General features: G+C 39.1%; 1 protein-coding gene and 1 pseudogene across 12 annotated transcripts in view; both read right to left on the bottom strand.

Moving 5' to 3' along the window:
- Window positions 1-17,945, bottom strand: part of RAPGEF2 (Rap guanine nucleotide exchange factor 2) — a 246,738-nt gene that overhangs the window by 120,407 nt on the left and 108,386 nt on the right. The window contains exons 1-2 of one of the 11 annotated variants that reach the window (XM_082461643.1): window positions 9,840-10,091; window positions 8,723-9,021 (exon numbers count right to left, since the gene is read on the bottom strand). The exons of 9 other annotated variants lie outside the window; for them this stretch is intronic. In XM_082461643.1, the coding sequence (XP_082317769.1) occupies window positions 8,723-8,796 (74 nt within the window). In that variant the 5' untranslated portion in view covers window positions 8,797-9,021; window positions 9,840-10,091. Of the gene's footprint in view, window positions 1-8,722; window positions 9,022-9,839; window positions 10,092-17,945 lie in introns of those variants that run through there. One more of the 11 variants, XM_082461632.1, reaches the window with a different exon arrangement.
- LOC309661114 (S-adenosylmethionine decarboxylase proenzyme pseudogene) lies at window positions 3,011-4,263 on the bottom strand (annotated as a pseudogene). Its single transcript has one exon. The product of its transcript is annotated as an S-adenosylmethionine decarboxylase proenzyme pseudogene (transcript).

The following is a 17,945-nucleotide window of genomic DNA, read 5'->3' as shown; positions in this document are numbered from 1 at the left end:
GAGTGGTTTTCCTTTTTGAAAATTTCATGTAGTAAAAAAAAAAAAAATCAAATGTCTATAATGCATACAATGTTCAGATGACAACTTAATAAAAATAAAAACTGCTAGAATTAAACTATGTGGTATTTATTTATTTTATGCTTAATTCTAGTACCAACCACTCCCTACTCCAGAATTAAGGCTGTAAAACCTCTTACCAATCAGCCATTAGTTCAACAGAACTTTATGGCTGAGAAGATATTCACGTATTTAGTTGCACTAACACTATTACTTTAGGGATGAAAAGTGTGCATCCCCTAAGATGTGCTACAAAAAATATCTCTATGCCTTTTGCAAAGTGAGCTGCACTAAAATCTAACAAAACTCTCTTTGAAGCCCCAAAAGACTCAGGTTCTACTGACCATCACAAAGATGTGAACCATGGGAGAAATAATAGACTCTTGTCAGGTTAATTCTTTGAATACATTGAGGGGGGAAAGGCAAATGCACAGAGAACCCACTCCAGCAAGAGAGAATAAATTATTTCATTTATCCAAAAATCCATTGTTTCGAACACAGCCAAGAACCCAGAAGGAAAGAGTGGCCTCAAAAGAGCTAAAGCGCAAGTCATGAATGCACTCGCTGGGGCCTAATGACAAGGTCCCTTGGCTCTATGGCAGAGAGGAGTTACTCTTAGCTTACAAACCAGAAGCTGTAAGGTAGGAATGGTCAGGGAGGAATGAAAAACGTCACCTAGAAACACATTCAGCCCACAAAATACTTCTGCTTCTACTCTCTGATTCTTTGAAACAATAAATATAGAAACAAAAGTAAGTAAACACCATTATTTACTAAGTTTTAAAAAATCTTTGACCAAGTTCTATATAAATAAACTGTTTTAAAAATACAGTCCCGGACTCAATGCTCTGTGGTGACCTAAATGGGAAGGAAATCCAAAAAAGAGGGGCCATATATATACATATAGCTGATTCACTTTGCTGTATAGTAGAAACTGACACAACACTGTACAGCAAGTATACTCCAATAAAAACAAAAATAAATAAATACATAAAAATTTTTTTAAAATACAGTCCTGGAAAATTTTAGAGATAAAAAAGGTAACCGGATAGAGACGTACAGCGGGTAAGATCTCCCACAGATGATATTAAGATCAAATTTTTAAAATATTTTAGATGATTTAGTAGGAAGAAATGGAGAGGAATCCTCAGGTTTACAAATGACACAGAGACGTTTAGATAGTAAAGCACAAAACAAAGCCAGTAAGAATAAAGTACAAGCCATTTTTATAAAGTTTTATGTGCGTATAAAAAAGCAGTAAGGACCCAACCTGCACAAGGAAATATTCTATGTGAAAAGTGATCAAATGCACAAAGTATGTAAGATAAGATTAAACAGCAAAGAGTTCTCATGTTTCAATTAAAAGTCAAATGAAAACTAGAAGTCTTTCAAGGCATTAGCACAGTAAACTGCTAACATAATAAATAACAAATAATAAACAGAGATACACCTCAAAAGGATGGACACACTAGGAGAAATGAAAAATGAAAATTACTATACATACCCTTATAGAAAACCACGTAAATCTACAATAGAGCACTGCCCTAGAAAAGTTTCTAAGGGGAAAAACACAGAGCTAAAAAGTTTCCAACAAAAAAATTAAGGGTATCCAAAGGGCTTTCTGTAAAACCAGAGGCACAAATTAAAAGAACACTTCATTCAGTCTTATTAATAGCAGCTGAAAGTTGGTATCATTTAAATTTCTAAAATCATGACTTAAGGAAATGTAGAAATGATACAGATTAAATAAGAAGTTGGTTAACTTAAAAAGTACACCTACAATCCTTGAGGGTTTTAAGAAAAGTCAGAAATAGATAAAGATTGTTCCAAAGCCATTTGCCTAAATTCTCCTCCAAATGTTCCTCGGTGCCACTGTCAGAAATGAACAGTTAGTCCTATCAAATGCATTCTTTTTTTACTATTAAGTCTTATAAGAGACTACACAAAGTGGTCTACAAATTCGATGCAATTCTCATCAAAATCCCCCCAAAAATATTTTTTGCAGAAATGGAAAAACCAATCTTCACATTCACATGAAATTGCAAGGGGCCCTAATTAGCCAAAATAATCTTGAAAAACAACGAAGTTAGTGAACTCACACTTTTTTTTTTTTTTAAAGTTTCATATAGTAAAAGGTTTTTTCTACATGCCCTTCAATTTCACAGCAAGAGTGGCATAGGATACCTAAACACAGAAGAGAGCATTCATGCAAGATATCTAACTCCTTGATATAATAATGCATACAATTCAAAATGATTACACTATCATTACATCTAGGGCTTTCTGCAACTACAAGGTGGTGGTTATGGAAAGCATGGCCCTTGGTATCAATATCTAAAAAGCAACCACCACCTTCTTCTATGTGTGTTCTCTTTTTAAGTTTTTTCTTCATTTTTCTTAATCAACTCTGCTGTTGTTGCTGCTGCTTAGCAAAACTGGTAAAAACAAAATTGTAATCATTGAACATAGCGCTCTGGCAATCAAGACGTTTAAAACCTTCAATCTTCTGGGGTGAAGAAAGCACTGTGAGACATTTAGAACTCTGATTTACAAACAGCGTGGTCACAAACTTTCCTGGCTTGAAGACTTCCACAACTTTCCTGATCAGGTCATCATAGGAGGTCTCACTTAAGTTTGTTTCAAAGCTAACATAAGAAAATTCTGGGGGCTTCCCTGGTGGCGCAGTGGTTGAGAATCTGCCTGCCAATGCAGGAGATGCGGGTTCGAGCCCTGGTCTGGGAAGATCCCACATGCCGCGAAGCAACTGGGCCTGTGAGCCACAACTACTGAGCCTGCGCGTCTGGAGCCTGTGCTCCGCGACAAGAGAGGCCACGATAGTGAGAGGCCCGCGCACCGCGATGAAGAGTGGCCCCTGCTTGCCGCAACTAGAGAAAGCCCTCGCACAGAAACGAAGACCCAACAGAGCCAAAAATAAATTAATTAATTAATTAATTTAAAAAAAAAAAGTTATAAAAAAAGAAAATTCTGGTTCTGGAGTGATGTGAATAGTCCAATAAGTTCCATCCGATTTCATTCCATTTGTTGAATACCCACAAGGATTGAACAGTGTGGCATCAATGACAGAACCTGGTATCAGGTCACGAATTCCACTCTCACGAGTGACATCCTTTGCAGTAACACCATCTTTCATGTAGAACTGGTCCATAACTGTTGGGTCAAGCTCACTCATCAGAATTTCCAGGGTTTGATCTGGCTGATTGATTATCTGACTCTCTGGGAAATCCAAAGTATACAAGTACCAACAATCAGAATTCATGCGTCCCATACAATATGCTGCTCCATTTGGGAAAATTGCATTAAGAAACTCTATTTTTTCCTGGAAATTCCGGTGTGGGTACCCTTGGTGAGAAGGCTTCATGAAATTCTTACGAGAATAAAAGAAGCTTTGAATTGAGTCAAACCCACTGTAATCCCTAGCAAGTTTCAACAGGGGAACCAGTGCTTTCAGCAAGAGGGTGGTACCACATGTCTTCAAAATGAAACGTCTCTTGGAGACAAACATGCTACTCTCACTGAGTACATAAGCTTCCTGCTTGTCAGTTTTTGTCACACTTATGATTGAACATTGCACATCCTTCAAAAGTATGTCCCACTCGGATCTTGGGATGGTGCAAAGATCCCCAGATCCTTGGTTTGCGTCGGGTTGCTGCCTGGAGAACCACACCTCCAGCAGCCTCTCGGCCCCTTCGAAAAAATGTGCAGCTTCCATCACCGTGAGACTAGCGAGCAACCAACAACCACAGCAAATCAACTAAATTAAATCTCTTCTCCCGCCGCTGCCGCCGCCGCTGCAGATTGTTCCAGCTGTGTTAAAGTTCAGGTTCCTTTTTTGCTATAATTTTATATTAACTTTTTTTAAAAAAGGGTTAATAAAATTTTCCCGGCTTTTTTTTTTTTTTTTTTTTTTGGTGAGCGAAAGTTGAACGTGAGTCTGTTGGAAATAGAGGCAGATACAGCTCAGTCTCTTGTAGTCCGCTGTTCCGCCGTTAGAGAGAGTAGAGCGAGCGCTAGCTAATGTCGCCAGCCATACTGTGGGAGCCTTTTTTTTTTTTTTAAAGATAAATAATTGCTTTTTTTTTTTTTTTTTGGCTGTGTTGGGTGTTCGCTTCTATGCGAGGGCTTTCTCTAGTTGTGGCAAGTGGGGGCAACTCTTCATCGCGGTGCGCGGGCCTCTATAGCGGCCTCTCTTGTTGCGGAGCACAGGCTCCAGACGCGCAGGCTCAGTAACTGTGGCTCACGGGCCCAGCTGCTCTGCGGCATGTGGGATCTTCCCAGACCAGGGCTCGAACCCATGTCCCCTGCATTGGCAGGCAGATTCTCAACCACTGCGCCACCAGGGAAGCCCTGAACTCACACTTTTAATTTCAAAACTTACTACAAAGCTGCAGTAATCAAACCAGTGTGGTACTGGCATAAGGATAGACACATATGGACCAACGAAATAAAACTGAGAACCCAGAAATAAACCCATATCTATGGCTAATTTTGACAAAGGTGTCAAGTTCATTCAATGGGGGAAGAACAGTCTCTTTAACAAATGTGCTGAGACAACTGTATTTCCACATGAAAAAGAATGAAGTTGGACCCCTACCTCTCATGACATACAAAAATTGACTGAGAACGGATCACTGATTAAATAAAAGAGCCAAAAACCATACAACTCTTAGGGGGGAAAAAAAGGGATAAATCACCATTACCTTGGATTTGACAATGGACTCAGAGATGACACCAAAAGCACCAGCAGCAAAAGGAAAAATAAATAAACTGAACTTCATCAAAACTGAAAACTCTGGTGCATTGAAGGACATCATCAAGAAACTGAAAAGATAATCTACAGAACAGGAGAAAATATTTGCAAATCATATATCTGAGAAGGGTTTAATATCCAGAATACATGAAGAACTCCTACAGCTCAACAACAAAAAGACAACCCAATTAAAAAATAGGCAAAGGACTGGAATAGACCTTTCTCCAAAGAAGATATGTGTATCAACATCCTTAGTTATTAGGGAAAAGTAAACCAAAACCACAACGAAGCTACTCACCCAAGTTGCCCACTCTCCCCTCAAGAGTGCTTAATAAATCCTTGCTGTGCTTTCTCAAAATAAAAACAAACAAACAAAAAGACAACAAAAAACACAACCAGATACCATATCACACCTGATACTAGATGTGAATGAGATATTAGGATGGCTATAATTAAAAAATTAAAAAAAAAGCAAAGAATGCAAAAAATGTTGAAGAGGATCTAGAGAAGCTGGAACTCTTGAATTTTGCTGTTGGGAATGTAAAATGGTGCCGTCACTGTGGAAAAGAGTTTGGCACGTCCTCAAAAACTTGAACACAGAATTAATATAAGACCCAGCAATTCTACTCCTAGAAAAATACCCAAAAGATTCAAAAACATGGACCCAAACAGATATTTCATTGCAGCATTATTTGCAATAGCCAAAAGGTGAAAACAACACAAGTGAAAACTGATGAGTGGATAAACAAAATCTGATATATACAATGGAATATTATCCAGCAATAAAAAGGAAGTTCTGAAGTTCTCATATATGTTATAACATGCCTTGAAAGCATTATGCTAAGTGCAATAGCCAGTCACAAAATGACAAATATTGTAAGATTCCACTTATATGAGATATCTAGAGTAGGTAAATTCATAAAGACAGAAAGTAGACCTGAGGTTTCCAGTGGTTAGGGAAATGAAAAGTTACAAAGTTTCTGTTTGGAGCTATGAAACGTAAGTTGTGGAAATAGGTAGTGATGATGGTTGCACAACAGTGTGATTGCAATTAATGCCATTGAATCCTACACTTTAAATGGTTAAAATGGCATATTTTACGTTATACACACACATGCGCATATCCACAACTTTTTTTTTAAGTATATAAGAGAAATTTATCAAGAAGATTTGTGTGTTTGTTTGTTTTAGTGGTTTTGAGTATTTTGGCAAAATTCAGGACTTGAATAAGAAAAAGTAGTAACTCCACTTTGACCAAACAAGAACCAACCTTAGGGGCAAAGGAAGAGTTAAGTTTGATGACTGAGCTATATACCACTGATTAACTTGGAACCAATCTTTTTCTACACTAATTTAGCAATGAAGTGATAGAGGTCATGGGTGAAAGAACTAGGAAGATACAAAGAGATGGTAAACAAATGTTAATGAAATATCTGAAATCAGTTTTTTTAAATTTTTATTTTACATTGGAGTATAGTTGATTTACAATGTTGTGTTAGTTTCAGGTGTACAGCCAAATGATTCAGTCATACATATACATGTATCTATTCTTTTTCAAATTCTTTTCCCATTTAGGTTATTACAGAATATTGACCAGAGTTCCCTGTGCTATACAGTAGGTCCTTGTCGGTTATCTATTTCATATATAGCAGTGGGAATGTGTCAATCACAAACTCCCAGTCTGTCCCTCCCACCCACCCTTCCCCCCTGGTAACCTGAAATCAGTTTTGAAGAGTCAATTATACCTACATTTTCCTCTCACCCAGCATTATCCCATTTTTTATTTTATCCCTGGTGATAAATTAGGGGGTCTCCCCACCCCGTGTCCACATATATACGGAGAGAGAGGGAGAAAGAGAGAGAGATGCACACACACATACAATTTTGCTTCCTATTCCTCTTCCAAATACTCACTGGACACGTACTACAGAATCAATATGAACTCTGTAATCAATACAGAGCTTACAAGAAACTCACTAAATATAGCCCCTATTCGTAAATAGTTTGTATTCCGTGGAAGATGACTGCACAGAAAGTTGTGATAAGAGGCAGAACAGCGAGCGCCATGAGTTTAGTAAGAAAGAATGTCATATTTGCTGCCTACAATGCATCTCAAAAACCAAATGCATTTCTTGAATGTCAGAGCTGAGAAAAAAACTTGAAAATCATATAGTACAGGGTCTCTTGGCATTTTTTTCTCCAGCTTCCCACCTGAAAGTATGTCAGAGTCCAATGTGCTACATCAAAGGCCCTCAAGTATTTCTATTTAGGAAAAGGCCCCCAAGTGCTTATAATACGTATGACCCGCCATCCTCCTCTTCCCATGAGAACTGTCCCTCCAGTTCAATTTTCATTGCATAAGTGGAGGAACTAAGCCAACCTACCTAAGGGTAGGTTAAAAGAGATGCCCAACATTACCATCAGACTCCATCACCCAGGGTTCTGGGATCCCACACTGACCTGACCCTTCCTCTCACTTTCTGCTATAGCCCTTTTCCACACTCAATAATATAAGAACTCTGGTCTTTGGTAAGCTTGCCATGTGCAAGGAATAAATTCCCAGACCTCCTCAGGAATATTGCTATGGTGCATCTCTTATACCAGTAAAGCATAAACCTAACGACAAGTGGGGAACAGAGCTTCGTGGAAAGGTGGATTCTCAGAGGCTTACTCACTCATGGGCTAGCTGAGTGAAAAAGACAAGTCAGCTGTTGTAATTCAGAAGGCAACTCGAATTCAGCAAAACTACAAATGACCATCAAGGGCTTGAGGGTTACCCTGGGAGACTCAAAGATTTGAATGTCAAATCTATAAAAACCAAGCCTATTCAGGCAGCTGCTGCCAGAAATTCAACTACTAGCACATCTGCTCCTTTGAAATGGCACTCATAATATGACGTACCAAGATAAACAAAGATATTTTTAAAATTTAAACTCAATTTTTAAAGGGACGCAGCTTTTTTTTTTAACTTTGAATTTAAACTTTAAAAAAAAATTATCCCTGTCTTCTGGTAATTTCAGTCTTTCTATGTACACGGGCATTTACATATAAGATACAAATATTAAAATACATATATAATAACTGTCTTTCAAAAAAAGATGTAGGTAACAGTTATCAATGAGACTAGGTCTGAATACTTAAAAACCTGTTAGCCCTTTCTGTACTTGACGCCAGCCTTTCACAAAAGGCCAGAGAGTGACAAAGAGATAGGGAGAAATGGAGAAGTATGGTATGTGTGTTTTAAGAATGCTGATAGGTTTCTGATTCTACAAGGTGTGAACATGTAAATGACTATAGTCTTTAAATCCTTCTAAATTGTTCTGTAGAAGTACGGTGTATAGCTTGGCTTTCAACTATTAACCTCAATGTAGTTTCAGAATGCCCTGATAATCTTACACTAAACCACCAAAGGTGACAACTAAAAGTGATGCAGACTCACTTTGCATCAACCTATTGGTTCTCTGCGCTATTTAAAAAAAAAAAAAAAAGGCTAAACTCACAGCAAATGATTAATGAAAAGACCACCTGCAGCATAACAAGCAGAGTATTCCTAAAGGCTCATATCCCCTCAGTAAAACTAATTGATGAATGGCTGCTCCAAAGACAGTTTAACAATCCAGATTTTCACTCCCATTGAGCTATTTTAACGGAACAAATTAAAAATTAAGAATTACAAATTGTTCCTGAAAGTGAAATAAACTAAGTTTAACATTTTTACAGGTGCAAAATGGAATGACTTGATAGTACCCAAAATATGCAGACAAAAAATTTACTGAAAGTAATTAGTCTTCTACATAATGTAAAATAGAGAAAAACGTTACCAGCCTGATTAAACTTTCTTTCAAGTTCAAGGCTCACAACAAGAAAGCACCAATGCCTGCAAATATAAAACCTTACCTAGTTTTCATAAACACCCACAGGCTGTGATTCACCGGACAGGGTTTTGCAGGCTCCTTCTGAGGGAAGGCCATCCTGTCCTGCGTTCCTGTGACCACATTTTCCCCATCCAAGTTCAGTCATGAGCACTTGCTGTGAGTGTGAGTTTCCACGAAAGGCAGTCGCTGAGCACGGAAGCCTCTTCCGTCAGTGGCCCTAAGCTTGCCCTTTGTATGGGCCTCCGCATTCCTGTGGTACTTCAGAACTGCCCAGTGGAATGCAACTCCTCAGTATTGGAATGTAAACTTTTTCATGTCAGGCTACATCCAGAGAGGGGATACACAGCAATCAAACCGTGACTACACTGGTAGGCAATCCTAATTTACAAAATGATTGAAAATGTGATTCTCCGAGATATCAATTTTTCATATCTTCATTTCTAGGAAATGATAAGCAGTTACTAAAACCTAAAAAAATGTCTGGCCTGATGCTCCTAAACCAAAACCAATTTATTTATTTAGGACTTACAAAAAATACTCACACGACACTGTCTTCAGATAGCAGAATAGCAATACACATTAAGAAAAAAAAAAAAATCTAACAAGTAACTGCTGATGCAATCAATTCCATTCTCAAAAATCAGTAGACTCTACAGGAATACATTTAACAGAAGAGGACAGTGGCTTTAAAGACATCATAAAAATGCATTTAATCTTTTAAAAATATTTTGTCCTCACTCATTAGTTTAACAAGCAAAAAAAAAGTAACAGCTATTTAAAACAAAAACATACACACATCAAGTACACATAGAAGCTGTGTGTGTGAACAGGCTATTTCAGAACTATCTGGGAGAACTAAAGAGACGGTTTCTCTCAAGGCTCATTTAGAAGTATTCTAACAGTCATCACCCTGCACAGACGAAGAGAGGTTTGCTCCTCTGCACAGCGAACCTCCACATTTTCACCCTCGCTTATAAAAACAGAGCACAGGAAAAAAAAAAATGACAAGCGAAGCCTCAGAGCTATGTTTCCCCCCGCTCTGTTCATTCCTCAGTAGCCTGTGATCTAAGTAACTACAGAAGTACTAGCCATCTGATACTTATGCTGTTAACATTTCAATCCCTTAGAACAAATCTAACCTGCGCTGGCTTCGGTATCTTTGAAGCAGCGGCAACAGTGCTTCCTCGCGGTAGAGGAGCTGGGTGTCTGCAGCCTCGAGCCCGCCCCATGGCCCCCGTGTCTTCTCCGGCTGAGTCCACGCGGCTGCAGCCTGCGCTCGGAGCCCGCATTCTTCCTGACGGCCAATTTCCTGCTTCGGTGACCCACCCACCCTCCGGGCTGCAGTTCTGAGTTATGCGTGTCGTGTCGTGCAGGGCACTGTTTCCGCATACCAGCCTCATGACCTCAGCGGCAGCCGGACAGACACTCTTTATCAATTTCTATTCACTATCCACTCTCCTAAGTCAAGGGCACGTCGGGGAATCTGCCATGTCTGCTCTCCTCTGAGCCTTCAAGGTCAAACGCTTAGGTGGGCTCGGCAATGCAATTTTGTTATTAAAAGGTACCCGAGCTCTACTACACACACTGCTCTCCCGCCACCAGAGGGATGTTGAATTGTGCACCTGGCTGGAATGACTGTCACGGAGAAGACGAGCATAAATTTGTATCAAAACAACACGGGAAAAGTTGAAGGAGGCTGCTTTTGCCGTTATTTTTCCCTTCTAGAGAAGAAAGGCGGCTCTTACCTCAGCTGTACGGGGGTGAAGGGAGCAGGCGGTTTTTGTCTCTTGCCACAACCTAAGCAGCAAAGGACAGCAGTGGGACGCTGACTGCACTTCGGTGGTGTCCACGTCCTCGTGACCAGCTGCTGGGGAACAGCTGAGCCAAACTGATGTGCCGCTATCGGTCTGCTCAGCGGCACAAACAGGCCTCTGCTGATCACGGTGTTCTGTACACAGATGGCAGCTCATCAGTCTGTATAAAAGTTATGGTCCATAACAGCTTTCCCATCAGCTTGTGGACACATGCCTTACCCAAAATGCCTCTGTTGAATCTTCCCCGTTTCATTGTGCAAACCACACTGTGGATGAGTCGAAGAGGCGAGGAAGCTCAGCTCTGAGGTCTTATTTTAAAACAACCTGATTTTGGGACTTCCCTGGTGGCGCAGTGGTTAAGAATCTGCCTGCCAATGCAGGCGACACGGGTTCGAGCCCTGGTCTGGGAAGATCCCACATGCCGCGGAGCAACTAAGCCCGTGCGCCACAACTACTGAGCCTGCGCTCTAGAGCCCGCGAGCCATAACTACTGAGCCTGCGCTCTACAGCCCGCGAGCCACAACTACTGAGCCCGCGTGCCACACTACTGAGCCCGCGTGCCACAACTACTGAAGCCCGTGCACCTGGAGCCCGTGCTCCGCAACAAGAGAAGCCACCGCAGTGAGAAGCCCGTGCACTGCAATGAAGAGCAGCCCCCGCTCGCCGCAACTAGAGAAAGCCCGTGTGCAGCAACAAAGACCCAACGCAGCCAAAAATAAATAAATAAATAAATTTATGTAAAAAATAAAAATACAATAAAAGAAAGTAACTTGACTTTTGTAAAATTCATTAGAGGTAAAATAAACAATTACATGAAGAAATAACTGAACAGACCTATGTAACTTGTTAGTGAGAAAAATGGTAGATGAATTCAAATGAATAGTTCAGATTCGTCCTAACCAGTAAAAACCTGAATTGATCTCAAGAATCAAACATTCAAATAATGGCAACAGAAACATCTGATATTCTTTAAAGGCTTACACGAATGGCACCGAAACCCAGCCACCAGTCTCCCCCAAGTCTGGTATATGTCATAAAAGAAGCTGAAATAGCAACCATGTCTTCATAAAATAGGACCTAAACAATAATTCAGGTCACTTGAATAATACTGCCTTCATAAACTTCTTGGAAGTTAAAAGAACTCATTTCCAAGAAAGGAAAAGCATAAATTCACACATATGTGTGATTTCTTACAAAGATATCAAGTAATAAAATGTCAACTTATTGAATTCATCTGCATGGAATGTGGACATTTTTCACAAACCATACTTATCTTGTTTTCCCTTGTTTTGTAAATAACTGTTCCTTCTAATTCTACCAACAGTAACCCTGGCAATATTGTTTAACCTGTTTCAGATCTGTTCTTATAGATTGAGGTAGTTAAAAACCTAGTAGGTATCATCAAAAAATATTTAGGAATATATTTAATGAAGGCTGTGTATGACCTGTACAGTAAAAACTACAAAAGGGGATGTAACCCTACAAAGGAAAATAATAGAAGATCTAAATAAATTATGAGCTATACCACATTTATGGTTTGGAAGGCTCAATATTAAGATGGTAAACCTTCCCAAACTGATCTACAGATTCAATACAATTCCAGTCAAACCCTAACACTGACAAGCTGATTTCAGAATTTATATGGAAAAGCAAAGACACAGAAGAGCTAAATAATTTTGATAAAGAACAAAAGTGAGGGATTTATACTGCAGGATTTTTACTATAAAGCTACACAAATAAAGATAATGTGGTATTGGTATAAGAATTGACATGTATCAATAGATCAACAGAAGAAAAGAAAGAGCCCAGAAACAGACCTGAAACAAATTTGGTCTATTGATTTTTAATAAATGTGCCAAGGCAACTTAATGCATAAAAAATGTTCTTTTCAATAAATAGTTCTGGAACAGATGAATATCTGTATCGAGAAGCATAAGCCAAACCTCAACCCTTACTTACACCACACACACAAATTAAATCAAAATGGATCTCAGGCCTAAATGGAAGAGCTAAAACTATTAAATTTCTAGAAGAAAAACATGAGAAAACCTTTCTGACATCAAGTGAAGAAGAGATTTCTTAAAACAAGACACCAAAAGTACAAACTATAAAAGAAAACACTGACATAAATGGACTTCATTAAGGTAGAAAGTTTTTGCTTTTAAAAGACACAGTTAAGAAAAAGGCAAGCCACAGATTGGAAGAAAATTTTTGCTAAATATATCTAAAGAAGGAATTGTACCCAGAATACATAAAGAACATACCCAAAAATAAGACAGTCAATTCAATATTTTTTTAATGGGCAATTTTTTAAAAAAACTGTTTGAAATGGGTAAACTAACGCTTCCAAGAGGATATGTGAATGGCCAATAAACACATAAAAAAATTCTCAACAACACTAGTCTTCAGAGAAACACGTAATAAAATCACAGTGAGATGACCGTCACATATACGCTAGAGTGGCTAAAATTAAAAAGATGGACAATACCAAGTGCTGGAGAAGATGTGGAGCAACCAGAACTCTCAAAAACTGCTAGTGGGAAGGGCAAAATGTTCCAGCCACTACGCAAAACAGTGTGACAGCTCCTTATAAAGTTAAACATACATTTACCACATAACCCAGCAATTCCACTCCTAGGTATATATTCAAGAAGTCATGAAAACATATGTCCACACAAACAGAAGCCACAAACTGGAAGCAACCCAAACCATCATTTTCAAACTATGTTTTGTAAAAATTAATACTACCTCACTTACAAAATTCAATAGGATTTATAATATCTGGCATCCCCTTTACATAAGAATTGGCAATATATTGCATGACTTGCTTCAAAATAGGACTGGAATGGGCAGTAAAGCCAAAGTTTAGTTGTCGAAGTCTGTCCCTATAGCCTTCTGACACGATAAGCATCTCTTTTTTGCCTCTGTATTCCCCCTATTTACCTGCCCCTCTACCCTCCCCTCCCCTGCCCTCCCCTTCCCCCAAAGCTTTTCAGGTGACTCAATGCCCAGATCATGTCTTCATACTCCCTGCAGCTCCCCCGTCTGTCAAAGCACGAACCATAACCTGCCCTAAAATCAAAAATACTCATTTCACCTCTAATATCCACCCACCTCAACCCCTCTGGATTAGGCTGTAGCTGTCAAATGCATCACACTGCCAGACACGCAAGTTCTAAACATCTTTTAGTTCATCCTCTCCCTTATCTATAATTTCAGTCACTAAATTCCATCGTCAGTCCTCCTAAACTACTCTCACATCGAATTCTATTTCCATGAAAACACTGGTCAGGCCCTTGACCTTGGCCAACCAAGGCCACAGAGGTGGGGTTCCTATCTCTAGTCCCAGCTTTACGGCATCTTCCAGGGTCCCCTCATTCACTCATCTTAAAACTCCAGGGCTTACACATTGGTTCCACGGTCATTAGCCCAGCTGCTCAGTTCAGATCAGACTGACCAACTACTTGTAAGCTTTGAAAACAGGAGTATAAAGTCCAGCCCAGATTGTAGTGACTGAAAACCTCCAGAGCCTGGACCTCAGTGCTGTACCCATTCTAAGCCAGGTGAATCCAGTAACAGGCCCAGTTCGGTCAAACCTTTCATGTTAACTCCTAACCATCTTTATTGCCAAATGCAAGGACTCAAAACAAGGTTTTTTCTACTTTTTGTTCCACAAGCACATTCTTAGAAAAGTTAAAACATAGTTCTCAGGCTTGAGAGGCTATCAGGCAGCTCTTCTCCATTTATTTGAAGGACAATAATTACTCTGTACTCTGACATAAATAACCAAAAAAAATAATCTCTGCTTTAGCCACAAGGATGCTTCCATACACAAAATTAACTATATATATATATTTACATATAAAATATAACTATATATACTATAAACTACATATAACTATATAAATTAACTATATACAAAATTAACATACAAAAGTTTACTTAATATATGTCAATATTACCTCAATTCTTTTTAAAGTTCACTTAAATAGGATAATGATTATAAAACCTTGAAGACCCTATTCATTCTCTGTTTCCAAAATTATGTATTAGTTAAAATCCAAGATGAGGTGACAAAGTGGTAAACTGAAATGGTCTCAAAATTCTGAATAAGAATTATTTTTATTATAGACTATATAAACTACCATGGCAGCAGAAAACCTCTGATATACATACATACATACTTATATACATTCTGGATATGATTTAGACTGATGAAAGAAGATAGTTTTCCTATTTGTAAAACTGAATTAAGTATGAACACTTAATGGTGGTTTTCTAACTGCACCCTAATGAACCAAAAAATAATAATAAAAATAAAATACAGGAAAGTGTTGGACAGATTTTGGCCATTGCCCTAATTTAAAAAATTATTTGAAAATGTTTAAGAAATAACAAAGTTATCTTAATGAAACTGACACACTAAGTAGTTTACAGCTATAAAATGTAAAGTGAGTCATCAGTAAAAGATAATGTAAAAATTATCCTTAAATGTCTGACTCAAAAAAAACTTTTAAAAGCAGAACTAAAAAAATCCAGTTATTTGATGTTTATGTAGATCTATATAACACATGAACATTCAATACCAGAAATTGTGTTTTATATTTAACTGCAAAAATATCCAACACCTATAAAGCCATAAATGTGTGGCAAAAATAAGAAATATCTAAGGAAATAAATTTTTTTAATATTTTGAACTTACAGTTCAATATTCTAATCAGTAATAAACATTAAGCTGGCAGCTTTTAAACCCACATTATATTTAATTAAATTCTAACATAAAAAAGGCAGTGATATACATGTCTAAGCTATTATTTCACTTTATTTAAACTATTTCTTAATTCTTGAAGTACTTTTAAAGAATTTTTAGTACATCTAAAAAATAAAGTGGGGTTCATAGTACAGAATAAATTCATTTTCTTTAACATTCACATATATGACTGGTGGTGTCTATTATATATAACATGTACCTATATATTATATATGTAATTTTACAGTCAATGTAAAATAAAATAGAGGGTCCCTGAACTACGGTTAATTGGAAATTTTATTTTAATAGACATTCCAGTTTTACCAAGTATAATTTGCTTCTTCTATGAATTTCTCTCTTAGCGACAGCCTTACTCTCGTCATTTTCTGTCAGTGTCCCCAATACTGAAAGTATATCTCTTTAAACAAAACCCAATTTAGTTGCTATGTATTTTAAGACACGTTGAATTCATACAGGTGAAACAGTAATTCACACACCCCTCCAAACCAACCCTTCCCCAAAATAAGTGTGCACACACAAGGGTTGGGAGTTCCTTTACGCTTAGCAGAAGGCAAACAATTCCAACATTTTACAGAGAAAAACAATACTGTATTTCACTGACGCATGCATGTCAGACTTGAAAACCTTTATGAAATGTAATATTTACTTTTGCAAGAGAAATCCAAACATCACTGCAAATACGGACTTCTAGGATGAAATCACACACTCAGTTATACGAGGACCATAGATGACTAACTTCCTGACTGAAGACTTCAAGCATTAGGTGACCTGTGATACCACACCATCCCTACACACAAACACATCAGAGATCTTCCTTTGAAGGCTACTTACTTTGTTAGGACACCACCAACACCAGCAGTCCAAGGACCACGGAGGTCTGACTTACATGTACCGCTCACCTGCGAAGCTGTAGTTATAGCAACCAAATTCCCAACTGGACCCAGCCACCGAGCTCCCTCTCTGGAGAACAGTACCGCTCTGAGGATGGGGTATCACATCGGAGTATGGTCTAAATGATGCTAAAGTCATGTTAGCTTTCCAAGGTGAAGACGCTGTGTACCGGGGCAGAAAGCATAGCTGATACCCAAAGGGGGAACGTTTTAGTATATCCCACTGTATCTTTTAACATATGTTACCCTATTCCTTTAATTTATAGATCTACCTTATCGCAAATTTAACACAGCATGTATTTACATCAAGTGCAACTAAACTCTCCCTTCGATAGCATCAACTCTAGTCAAACCAAGCTCACATTTGTTCCAAGGTGTATTTGCCTTATTTGGAGCTCCTTCCCAGCGCTTCCTTAAAATCTTTAATATATATGTTTACCTTATGTGTGTGTGTGTGTCCTGGGAATACTTGGACTTGAGTCAACCTCAGGTAGAACAAGTGGAAGTTATAGATGATGTAACAGCTGAAGGAGCAAGGCAAAGGGCTGAGGAACAGACAGGTCTAGTAAAGAAAGGTAATTGACAAAATAAGAGAGCGTGAGGGAAACTAAAGGGGCTGCTGGCTGCCTGTTCCAATATCCATTCTCCTGTCTCTCCTTAGAAGGATATTTTTATGTTATTATTTTCAGAGGCATAATTCATCTCAGAATAAAAGACTACATGCCTCAGTCTCCTGGGTGTCCGGAAGCGGCCATATGACCACATCTGGACAATGAGATGTGAAAAGAAATGTTTCAAGGATGGAAATTAACTTTTTTGCTCGTCTGCCTTTCCCCTGCTTCTAGCTCCCACTGCAGACGTGATGGCTGGAGCTTGGCAGCCAGCCTGTGCCCTGAGTGGACGCTGAGTGGAAGCTATGAGCCGAGAAGAAGGATGGGGACCTAGGGCTGTCCTGGCCGTGGACCTTCAGGGTTCTCTTACGGGAGAGAAAAAGTAGCTCCTGCTATGCTTATGCAATTGTTTTATGCAACCAATATTAATAATTTCACTGTAATTAACACAGACGGCGAACGAACGATACCCAGTAAGATGCCGTCTGCCCTTTCCCCTCTCCCATGCCCTGCACAGATGACGCGGTGCCTCCCCCCCGGGCTCCCTGGACCCGTTCTTCCGACACACTGCAGCCCCGTTCCCTCCCAACTCTTCTCCTCTATACTAACCTGACTTCCAATAAACCATAGCTTATTACAAGTGATTTCTAAAAGGGATTAATTAGCTTGGCATAGTATTGCTAAGCTCCTTTTTAAAGTGATTTTTTAAAGGGCACGTTAAAAATATAATCCTGAACCAGTACGATTCAACGAATACTTACGGAATGCCTGCTCTGTGCTAGGCACCGGGGAAGCAAAGATGGACAATACAGCCCAGGCCTTTAAAGACTCTCACAGCTGAGAAAGCATGTGCTTTTCACAGGGGAGGAGGGGTGAGGTGGCCGTCCCAGCAGAGGGAGCGGCATGGCAACGTGGGCCCTGCACACCTCGCTGCAGAGGCTGGGTTTTATCTGTTTGGTGGCTGAATGTCACTTAAGCTCCTTAAGCAAGGGATCAACAAGCAAAGTCTGAGCTTTTAAACGATGACATAGCTTCATACGGAAGCAGTCCTGAGGGCAGGTGGGGAGGTGCTCTGACAGAGCAGGTGACAACTTAACAAAGGCCCTGGCAGTGGTGACCGAGGCAGGTGACTTGACAGGTACGGTCATTCCTAACTCTG

The sequence above is a fragment of the Balaenoptera physalus genome (genome assembly GCF_965194825.1).
Source record: "Balaenoptera physalus genome assembly, chromosome: 5".
NCBI lineage: Eukaryota > Metazoa > Chordata > Mammalia > Artiodactyla > Balaenopteridae > Balaenoptera > Balaenoptera physalus.
The sequence above is the reverse complement of the archived record's forward strand: the minus strand, read 5'-3'. Positions and strand labels throughout refer to the sequence as shown.